Consider the following 11,217-nt stretch of genomic DNA (forward strand, 5'->3'; position numbering starts at 1 on the left):
GCCTCCCGCCCGCGCGGAGGCGGCAGCCTTCCCCGAGGCCGGAGGGGTGCCGAGGGGAATGAGCGGCGGGCGGACCTCCGGGGCGCGCAGCCCTCCCCTGAGGCGTAGCGCAAGCCTTCCCGTGCGCGTCGGCGTTTGGGTTATCCGGCCCGCCTGGCGCCGTGGTAGGGGGTCGATGGGGCCGCGCTTCGGGCGGCAGCTTCGTTGTGCCCCGCTGGCGCGGTCTGAACAGAGAGCACGGCAGCAGGATGACGTCATCTTCAATAGCTGCATTACGCAGGATTACCGGGTGCGCAAGCTGCAGATAACAGACAATATAAATGGCCGCTCTTAACTTAAAAGCGGTGATTCTGTGTTAAAATAACTCGGTTTTTCTGTCCTAAGCGTTTGAAGCGGTAACGCACAAGCCCCGCTCAGAAGACAGAAACTTGCTACTTCACTTCCAACGCCGTTGACGTACAATTAACCGGCGCCCGCCACCGGGCGGGGGCGGAGCCTCATCGCTTAGCCCCGCCCACCGGTGGGGGGGGGGGGGGGCGCCCGGAGCTGCCCCGCCGTTCACGCAGCACCGTCCCGGCCCACGCCAAGATGGCCGCTCCCTCGCTGCTGGGCTGCGGCCGGGCGGCGACCCGCAAGGTAAGGGGCAGGGTGGGCGCCGGATGGGGGAGAGAGGGGCAGGGAGGAGCTCCTGGGGCCGCCCCTACCTCTGCGCGGTTGCTCGGTTTCTCTCGGTGGCACGTAGCCGGCGGGTCACCTCCCCTCCCCCGGGCCCGTTGCGCAGCTGCCGGCCGCCTGGCCTCAGGCGAGGCGGCCGGCAGCTGCGCAACGGGCCCGGGGGAGGGGAGGTGCGCATGCGCGGGGCAGAACAGCAGCCCCTGTCTGCTGAGGCGGCTCAAGCGTTTCCGCGCATGCGCCGTGGGCGTCGCGGGCCGGCACCGGTACCCCCGGGGCTCCTTGTGCCGCGGGGATCAGTTTTGTCCGGCTTCGTTAATTTCTTTTATACGGTGCCTTGCAGGTGTTGCGGCTGGAGGCCCGGGGGCTGCGAGGGACGGCCCCTTCCGCAGCGCTCTGCACCAGGCCGGTGGGCTCCGGGATGCCGCCACCAACGAGTAAGATGCTTGTTTCGTCCTCAGCGGTGTAAATAAAAGCAAATGGGTGTACAGCTGCTCGTAGGAGAGCCTCCTTTTCTGGTGCTAAACCAGCAGGGTAGCTAACCGCCCTCCCCTGCAGCCTGCCAGCCTCGGGAGGTTTCTGTGCCCTGACCGTAAAAGTTTATCTGCCCATCGGACCAGGCAGCGCCCGTCTGAAGTTCAAGTCCCTCTGGTTGTCATGAAATAGGCAAGAAGAGCTTAGGAATGCTCATGGCCACGTCTCTGCTACATAAGCCAAGAAAGTGAAAGGTCATCCCCATGTAAACAAGGATTTCTCTTCAAACACCCTGCGTAGTAAGAAAACTAAAAGTAAAGGTCTGGTAGGAATGGGTCTGTGTGGGATCTATTTATATTCATAGGCCATGCTACGAGCTTGACGCTTCTTTCCTGTTTACCTTCACCTTAATGTGTTAGCTGTTGCTTACACAGACTTAACCAGCTTAACCAGACTTAAGGAGAGCTATCGTTACATTTGTCTTAATATAAAGAAGCTTTGCAAGTTGCCTGAAATTTGATGGAAATGAGTGTAGCAAGTTACTGTTTTTAATGAGGTGCAAAATCTGGTTTTGACCTTCAGATGTTCCCCCTTGTCTTTTGAAATGTTTGGGTTACGAGGGTCAAAAAGCATCCCATTTTACAGAAAGAGAGAAAGACTTGCAAGATCTGAGTATCTGCTACAGGCAACAGTGTCGAGAAGCTGCAGAAAACTGCCACGGCCCTGTTGTGTTAAATTTAGTTACAATGCTTCTTGCCCCATAGGTTTGCAAGCAACGCAATACATGGACCTGGGTTTGGATGCTGCAGTGCGTTCGACATTCAGAAGTATTTGAACCCCCTTCTGTCCCTGACCAAAGTCAAAACATGAATACAAATTTAAAAGAGGGATATCTTGTGCAAGATGCTGTTTGTAAACAGAGGCTCACTGATTCAGTGAGTAGGATTCCCATCCCAAATTAGAGATCCATGTGCTTAAACAATAAAGCTCCATGGGACCATATGTAGGAGTGGTCAGACTTGTTGACAGCTGTTGAAAAGATCACTGAAAGAGTAGTTCAGTGCAGACTTCTGGCTTCTAATGTTAGCTTCTTAAATGCCAAGGCGAATAAAAGCTTGGTTGTTCCATTAAGAAAGCCTTTGCTGCATAGATTGATATAAGCTTGATTGAACAACAAATCACTTTTTATTTTAATTTAAATTTTTGCATTATTTTAAGAGTATTTGAGATGTACTTTAGCATCAGTTTCTAGATTCATTGTCCTGCAGCTCTGATTTCAGAAGGTGTCAGGAGACCTCTTACGCCACCTCTTTTAGCCAGCTGCTTCCCCTGCAAATGGTTAAGGTTAGTTAAGGTGTATAGGATGCAACTGTCTTTTTCAGATTCCAGCTGGAACAGAGCGTGCAAATTTTCTTTGCTTTGATAAAATGGTCATATTTACTTACAAAGTCAACGATGGGGAATAGACCTGTAATTTCTGCATGCCACCTTTCTGAGTGGGAACATGTTTTAAACACGTTCCGGTAATGATACTGATGGTACAAGCATCAGTAAGAATGCATCTGGGAATAATATTCTTGTTACTGATTTGGAGGTATTGTTCTTTTGGCAAAGCGATGCAAATACAGATCAGGTGGTACAAAGTTTGAAGTATCCTAATTAAGTGTCTGTACCAGTTGTATTAGACTTTCTGATTAAAAGCTGAAATGTGTATCTTTTTCACGTATCCAAATATTACTGTTTACTATTATTTTTCCAGTAACACCTACTGTTAAATAATGGTCAAGTTGAATGATACCTGCCGCGTTGGTTTCTTAGGATGTCTTAACATTAATACTCCTTCAGCTTTTGCTCAGCTTTCACTTGTCTGTCATCCCTGTGAGCATTCTTGTGTTAGTTTGACCTTCCTGTATGCTTCTTTGAAGAACTCTTCAATCTTGAGTGATGTTTCCTCACGTATTAGTTTCCACAGGCTGCTGTTTGGCTGCATCAGTCTGTGCAGGGAGTCAGGCTTCTTTCAAAGGTGGCTGCCCATCCTCCTACTTCCCCCCTGCCCTCCCTCCCTGCCCTGCACCTTCTGTCTGGCAGAGAGAATTATGTGTCTGAAATTATTCAAAAGTATTACCTGTATAGTAAACTGATATTTTTTTCATTTGTACTTATGTTAAGAACTCTGTATTTCTTTCTTAAATACTTTGCTTTTAATTTCATGTGTCTATCTCTTCTGTGATGTTTTCATTTGGACATTGCTAAAGACATGCTTCTATTCAGAACTAATTACAATAACTCCTTGGATCATACAAGGTATTACTGTAAAATACTAGTAAGGGGAAAAACTGCATCTAGTTTATGGTCTTGTAAAGTAGATCTGGGTTTCCAAACTGTGTAGATAAACCTGCACAGTAGACTGGAAATCTGTTGAATTACACTGCTGGTTGGAAGTGGTGCAACTTATAATGGAATTGGCTTTGCTATAGCAAATTTCAGCAGTGGTATATCCTCTTAATGTGCTCCCAGTTCTCTTTTCCTCCTGTTTTCTCTAACCAGAAGAGTATTTGCTGTTGATCAGCCTCTTGAGTATATCATTGGCACAAGCATCCAAGGGGTATTTGGTACTCTCTGAGAGGGCGTGAAAGTTGCTGCTTTCTCTTCAACTGTTGGCTCCTTGTCTGGAGAATTTAGCTTAATGAAAGTATCCATAAGGGACAAGAAATAAAGGCAGGCTAACATGAAGCATTAGGAGATTTTCTAAGACTTTTTTTCTAAAGAGGTCTTAAACCAAAAATAGGAAGTGGAGACAGTGAAGACTGGAGGAGATAAGGTCTTGGGGAAATAATGTTAAACTGTGTTAGACACAATTCAGTCGGTAGGTCACATGGACGCATGAACAAGTAATACTTTCATGTATGGCCTCGGGTATCTCTTATTCTGCTACTTTGTCTCTTGGGAGCCATCCCTCCCTACTGCTTTAAAGATAACTATTGCAAGAGGCTGGCTATTGCTATGTCTGTTTACTGTGTCTTCTACTTCGCTGGCTTGTTCATAGACAAATATTGTCTCTCTAGCAGCGTATTTGAAGAGCTCAGCTAACAAGCTGTCTTAATGGTCATCTGAGATAGGAAGGTGTCTGTAAACCATTTTCAGTGATGCAGAATTGAAGCACAGAGAAAAACAGCTCTTGCGAGGAGTCTGGCAAAGTAAGGAGCAAAAGGCATTATCTCATGAGTTTCAGCATCACAGCAGCAAAAACTGTTAAGTGCTAACTAGAACTCTAGTTTCTTTCACTTAAAATGTCTTAAAACTTCCTGCTTTGTAATGCCTGTGTTTGGTATAATAACTTCTTTCAATTTGCCTTTTGTACCAGATTATCTCAGAAAGTTAAAATTGTATGACTAAGATCATTAATTAGCAGCGGTGTCGGATGTAATGATGATAATCCTCTTTATGCCATTTCCTAGATGTAGTGGCACCACAGGGAAGCGTGAAGCTGCTAGCCATCAAGGCACCAGTTGAATTTCCTAAAATGTTGTCTTCTAGCTCTCTCCTTGCATCTTCAAACAAAGGTGAGAGCGTATCTAGTACTAACCTCGAGGATGCTTCAAAACCTTCTGCTGAAGACATGAGGATGTTCATGTCAAGAAAAACTGTGGTTGCATTTCCTCAGCGAGTAGTTGTCTCTTCCCTTGAGGAGGAAAGCCTCAGTACACCTGCAACAGAAGGAGGCTTGAGGAGAGAGTTAGCTGAGGAAGAAACTTCATCTTCATCCAGCTCAGATTCAGATTCTGGCTCAGATTCTGAGGAAGAAAATTATGATAATGATGATTCAGAAGTTGCCATTAAAACCAAAGTTGAGTTTCCTAGACGAGATTCCATCTTTTCTGAGAACATAGCGGTAAAGGCATCAATGCTAGCAAAAGAGAACTTGTCCCAGAAATCTCACGAAGAATATGTAGCTAAGAAGAAGCCATGCAAAACAGAAACTGATATGTCTCCTATCAAGCAGGTTGTGTTTTCTAAAACATCAGTCAGCCATGAAACATCAAAATCCAAAGCAAGAGACCCCAAAGTAAAATCGGCTCCAAAAGAAGCAGATCGGCAGAAGCTGGTCTTAGAACCACATGTGGCTGAAAGCCAAGACCTGACCGATGTCATTCATAAATCTGATTATTTGGAGGAAAAGTCCATTGGAACCCAAGTAGCAGCTATTCAGCTGAAAGCTTCATTGGTGACTCGGGAAGACAAAAAGCAAAAACTGGTATCCAGAGGAGAAGGAAAAAAGGTGAAGGAGGCACAGGAGTCAGAAGCAGAAGAAGTAACTGCTCCTAAACTAGAAGAAGAGACTTCTGAAAGCACAATGTTGGTGATGGGCACTACAGCAAAGGAGGAGACCATTCAGGAAGCAGGAGTCCAGGCTGGAGAAAGCAGCATGATAGAGGGTACAACTTTAAATTGTTTGAACTGTGTTGATTCATCGGGGTAGGGTTTAACTTTTTTTTAAAGGGTTTCCAAATCTTCTCTGTTCGTGATTCTCTGATCTTTATACTGAAGCTAACCACGTAGCAGTGACTTGCTGGAAGATAAATTCGTGTTCATTGCTAATTGTTATAAGTGCTCAGTAATACTCAGTTTCCAGTTATGCTGTGAAAGGAAGCGGTCTTCATTTCACTGTATTTATAGTTTCATAAACCAGTTACTTATAAAATGAAAATAAGATTGTTTCCACTGTGAGCAAAATCATGGGTTTTGTATGACAAAACTTGTTTTCCCCTCTTGTCTTTTCTTGGAAGGATTTGGTAGCTGCCTTTCTCCTGAGCCAAATTTGATGCCATCTGACTTTTGCTTAAATCCTGCTGTCTTTTGCTTTTTTTTCTTTTTTTTTAAAATCTTGCAGTGTTTCAGGTTTCAGTATACTGCAAGAAATCATAATGTAATGCCAGAAATAGACTTTGATTCTGAGATTGGTAGGTTGTAAGTGAGTCATGTTGAAGTAGCACAGAGTTGACCTTATAACCCAGTTTTTATAGTGAGTTGGGGAGGAGACAGTGATAATGTTTTAAGAAAGAGCATCGTGCACCATATAATCACCTCCCTAGCTATACTTCCCTATCTAACTTACCCTTCTTATTTACTACCAGACCTGTTAACTTATGTACTGATCTCATTCTGTGTATTTCAATAGCAAATGCCCCTCTGTCCTGATCTGTGGCAGCTTACCATTCTTGCCTTTCAACTTAGGCAGCATACTATTCTTAAGACCCCCCTTCTGGTTGCTGCTTTGAATTAAAGGATTTGCCTACTTGGAAGTAAAAGCAGCATAATTGTAAAGCTGCTTGGATGTCATCCTTCAAGTGATATGCTTGCAGAAAAGGCCCTGGGGGTCCAGGTGGACAGCAGGTTGACCATGAGCCAGCAATGTGCCCTTGCAGCAAATGCCACCAATGGTAACCTGGGCTGCATTAGGAGGAGTGTGGCAAGCAGGCTGAGGGAGGTGATCCTTCCCTGGTGAGATGCACCTGGAGTGCTCTGTTCAGTTCTGGGCTTCCCAGTACAAGAGAGATGTGGAGCTACTGGAGAGAGTCCAGTGAAGTGCCACTACGATGACGGACTGCAGTACCTCTCTTGTGAGGAAAGGCTGAGAGAGCTGGGAGTGTTCAGCCTGGAGAAGAGAAGGCTCAGGGGGGATCTCATCAATGTACGTAAATAGCTGAAGGGAGAGTGCGAAGAAGACGGAGGTAAGACTCTTTTCAGTGGTACCCAGTGATAGGATAAGAGGCAGTGGGTACAAACTGAAATACAGGGTTTTGCCTGAACAGCTGAAACACTTTTTTTTTTTTTTTTTTTTTTTTTTACTGTGAGATTGATGGAGGACTGGCACAAGTTGCCCAGAAAGGCGGTGGAGTCTCCATCCTTGGAGACATTCAGAAGCTGTCTGGACATGGTCCTGGGCAGCCTGCTCTAGCTGACGCTGCTTGAGCATTTAGGGTTGGACCAGATGACTTCCAGAGGTATCTTCCAACCTCAAACATTCTGTGACTCTGTGAAGTGTCTAACCAGGTTAAGTGACAAATAATTGCTTTTGTACATCAGCTTCCAGAATACAGTGCTGAGTAAAAGACCTGTCTTCTGTTTTAAGGGGTTAGTCAGCTCATAATTAGATCTGTTTTAAGGGTTGGAAGCTAAGCTTACCTTCCTCCCTGACTGCAACTCAAATGGTAAAATGCAGCACTGTTAGCAAGTGACATTTTCATTTACTTGTTCCTCCTTGCAGTTAGCAGCATAAGCTTTCTTTAAAAAAAAAAAAAATTTGGGAAAGGGTATTTGTGGTTATTCACAGATAATGCTTTTCTCCCCATTCATCCACAGTGGACTTCTAGATGCTCAAGCATTTTTTTTTTTTCTCTACATTGAAGCTGATATGAATACCCCAAAAATGAGTTCAGTTAACTTCAAGTATGAGAGGGAGGACTTGGTCTTAAAACGCGCTAAGGATTCAAGGTGAAGGTTATGACACATCAAAGATCTATGAAACAGCCTCCCTTACTCTGACGCTGTAAATCCAGAATAAGGTTAAGACCATGTGACAAATGTTTTCTGCAGATCTGTATCGATGGGGCAATAGTACCACTGTGCCTCAGACCTATCATCATCATAACCACACCAGCAAAACCCTTTTGGGTAGGACCTGGCTTTGCTGAAAACGGCACTTTTGCTGTTGAGCTCCTCTTGCTCTGTGGAGTTGGTAAGACTGTGACAGCAGGAAAGTTTCTGTTGGGTACGTGCTGCGGCCCCGCTAGAGGACTCTGCTGCAGTGGCTGTAGGAGAGGTGGGGGTTAGTACAGGCAAGTTCACACCCCTCTGCTGCTGGTGAAATGTCTTTGAGTCCCAGGGGGTAGCAAAGAGTCAAACCTGGCTACACTGTGTTCAGCGGCATCACTGGTATCTCCAGGCGTATGTTGTTCTCTCTTCCTTTGGAGGCTTTCTTTCAGAACAGCTACTGCTTTTCCATGTTTAGTGTTCACAGTTAATGATAATGCCTTCTGTAATCTGTACTTCTGTCCTGCTCCTGTGTTCTTTTGTTCATCTGCAGACTCTGCAGCAGGCACACTGAAGATGTAAAAGCAATTTTTCCTATTACAAACCTGGATGTTAAGGTGATGTCATCCACTTTGTAGAGCAGGCATGCTAAGCAGTCAGCAAAAACTGCTGACTTTAACTGCTAAGTAAGTAGCAAAATACTAGCATGGTAACTTAGAAATATACCTCTGATTCATTTCGGAAGAACATCCTGTGAAATGCTTGCTCTTTAAGAGAGAAAGCATAGATGAAGTCTGAAGTATGGGGAGGATGAACTCGGAGATAAATTTTTCCTTTGAGAAGCCAAGTACAGTGTACTTGGGCAGGAAAAATGACACTCCATCTGCTTTTCTTCCTGAGCATCTGTCTCTCAATTTGGAACAACTGTCTCTTGCAGGTTGAATGTACACTTGCCTACGCTTGCCTGTTCTTGGGGCCGTTTGCAGCAAGAACCTCATCATCTGCCTTTTATATCTGTAGTGTTGTCTCCTATGAGCTGTAGGAACTGAGCAGTAGGCACCGGGATATTCCTTTCATAGGTTGTGTGTGGTGTTTTGCTGAAACCATGGCTTACTACATTGCGTTTTATAAGCAAGTCTTGCTAAATGTTACGGATACGTGCTCTTAAACTGATAGCATTACATTGCGATAATTATGTTATAATTAAAGGGAAATTCTGGTGTTCAGTTGCTGGAGTTCTTGTATTTTTATTGTAGACAGTCGTATTATAATAAGAAGCTTAATACGATATAACCTAAACCACTACATAGAAATGTATATGATGAAGCTTTTTTCTAGATTATACTTCTGTCTTGCTTATTGTTAAAACTCTGGGTATATGAGAATAAATTAATATTGGGAGTAAAGCTTTATTTCTTGCAATTTCCTTGGTTGTAAAATCAGCCTGTACCAGGAACCTTTTATGTAAATGGCACTGCCTAAATTTGCATAATATTCTAAAAGTGTAAGAATTAATGTTGGCTTTAATAAGGACTTCTGAATAACTTTATTAGGTTATTCTTTTAGGAAGAAGAGCTGATACAAAGTTTAGAAGATTATATTTAGAAGAAAGGAAATTTATATCAAAGGCCCTTGGTATATTACTGTTCAGTGTAACCACATTTGAAATTAAACTGTGGAGATCTCAATAATTCCATCACTTCTCCCCATGGAAAAAATTCAATCTGTAAAGTAGTTCTAATGGCTGTATCTTTTGGTCTGACATGATGATATATCATTTCTACTGCTTCTTTGCCTCTCCTGGCTTGCTAAGAATGTCACCTACTGTTCTGGGTGGAGTGAAAACCAAGGCAACCATGAAAAAGCCAGGAAATGCAGACATATGTCTTCAAAATATAAATGAAATGTTCTGCCCTATCCTCCCGCAGCATTAGGTGGTAGTTTGGATTTGAAATCTGTCCTGTATTAGATGACTTGTACTGATTCCTGTTCCCCTGCTGCATACTAATGTGCTGCTTTAAGGATCAGACAAAGTACCAGCAGAACTTAGTAAACTTATAGTTGCTGACTTTTTTTTATAGTTGTTTTGTTATAGTTGCTGACTTTTTTTTTTTCTTTTTAATGTTGACTGGATGAGGGATCTGACATTATATGAAGGTTGGCTCAGTAATTAAGAATATTACCCTCTGGTGTGGCATCCTTATAGTCACCAGTTACTGTTTGTTTTCACAGAGACCACAGCAGCTGCTGAGCCTGCTCCAGAAGAATTTGATAATTCTACCTACAAGAACCTTCAGCATCATGAATACAACATTTATACCTTTGTTGATTCTGTTGTGGTTCTCTCAAAATTCAGGCAGCCTCAGCCATCTTCTGGAAGACCATCACCAAGGCACTGAAAGAACCACATTTAAAACAAATGCCCAGGCAGAATGATAAATTGTTCTATTTAGCACTGTTGCTTCATCTATATTGTAAATCAGATAATAAATAAATGCACGATAACTTATGCTTGTGCTTTTGAACGTCTCTTCTTGGTTCTTGGAGTCCCTCACTTCTCGAGGGACATGAATGAGCTGCAAATGGACCATCACTGAATAAAAATAGCTTTTCTACCTCTCTGTATATATTATTTGGTGATAGTGTAAAAAAAATCCTGACTTTTCAATGTCTCCAAACTTTTGATACTGACCATTCTTGCAGCACTGTGTCAAAGAACATAATGGCCCTTGTGCATGTGTCTGTTCAGTATGTGCCATGATTTTAGTAGGTGGTGTTACCACTGTAATGCAGCGGGTGGTTCCTGCACACAAACATGTTCCCAGCTCTGAAGAGGTTATGTTTACTCTGGATTTGAAGTTAAAATCATTGGCTGGAAACAGCATAAGAATTATTTGTCTCCTGTGGCAAGAGTGTGTGTTTTGTGTTAGCAGAGGAATGTAAGTTTATGTAATGTGATTGAAACATCTCAAAACCTCTGCTGTTGTAAAGGGAGAACATACAGCTTCATTTAATCTTCTGTTGGGGGTTCTAGCATCCAGGTTCTGCAGTAATTGGAATAATTTAAAATGTAGAGAATCTCAGTGGGCAAGTCCTAATAAACTATACTACATTGATTAAACTCTGAGAAATAACGTATTTCTATGGGTAGAATCACTTGAATGTTATTTTTAAATGTGATGAAAATAGCATTGTGGTAAAGTCAGCTCCTGGTACTAATTGTTCAGTGGGACTATGTTTCAGTGCCCACTTTCCCCACACACACACACAATAAAACTTAAGATTGCTGTCCAGCTTCACTCTCACTCTGCAGAAAATGTGAGAAATGAGGCACTTCTCAATATATGTTATCAGTGGTTACAGTTGGTCTCAGTAAATTTTGTATTTCCATCCTATTAGTAACAGTCTTCTGCCCTCTGGGAAAACTGCCTTGATGACCACCAGCTGTTGTGGGTTTAGTTCCATTTTGGCTTCTTGTTCATTTGGGGTTTTTTGGTGTTAATTGGTCTTTGAGCAGTTGTACTTGCAATAGCTCCA

At 43.3% G+C, this 11,217-nt stretch overlaps 1 protein-coding gene across 2 annotated transcripts; it reads left to right on the plus strand.

The window, feature by feature from the left end:
* The first annotated feature begins 496 nt into the window (after positions 1-496).
* On the plus strand, positions 497-10,295 carry NDUFV3 (NADH:ubiquinone oxidoreductase subunit V3). Of its 2 annotated transcripts, XM_075519204.1 has the most exons (4): positions 497-636; positions 1,016-1,109; positions 4,605-5,582; positions 9,913-10,295. In XM_075519204.1, exons 1-4 carry the CDS (start codon positions 589-591, stop codon positions 10,077-10,079), a joined length of 1,287 nt encoding a protein of 428 aa, XP_075375319.1. In that variant the 5' UTR covers positions 497-588; the 3' UTR covers positions 10,080-10,295. The 2 variants fall into 2 exon arrangements, with proteins under 2 accessions (XP_075375319.1, XP_075375328.1); XM_075519213.1 differs by lacking the exon at positions 4,605-5,582.
* Positions 10,296-11,217: the final 922 nt, after the last annotated feature.

Source organism: Mycteria americana, chromosome 1 (assembly GCF_035582795.1).
Source record: "Mycteria americana isolate JAX WOST 10 ecotype Jacksonville Zoo and Gardens chromosome 1, USCA_MyAme_1.0, whole genome shotgun sequence".
NCBI lineage: Eukaryota > Metazoa > Chordata > Aves > Ciconiiformes > Ciconiidae > Mycteria > Mycteria americana.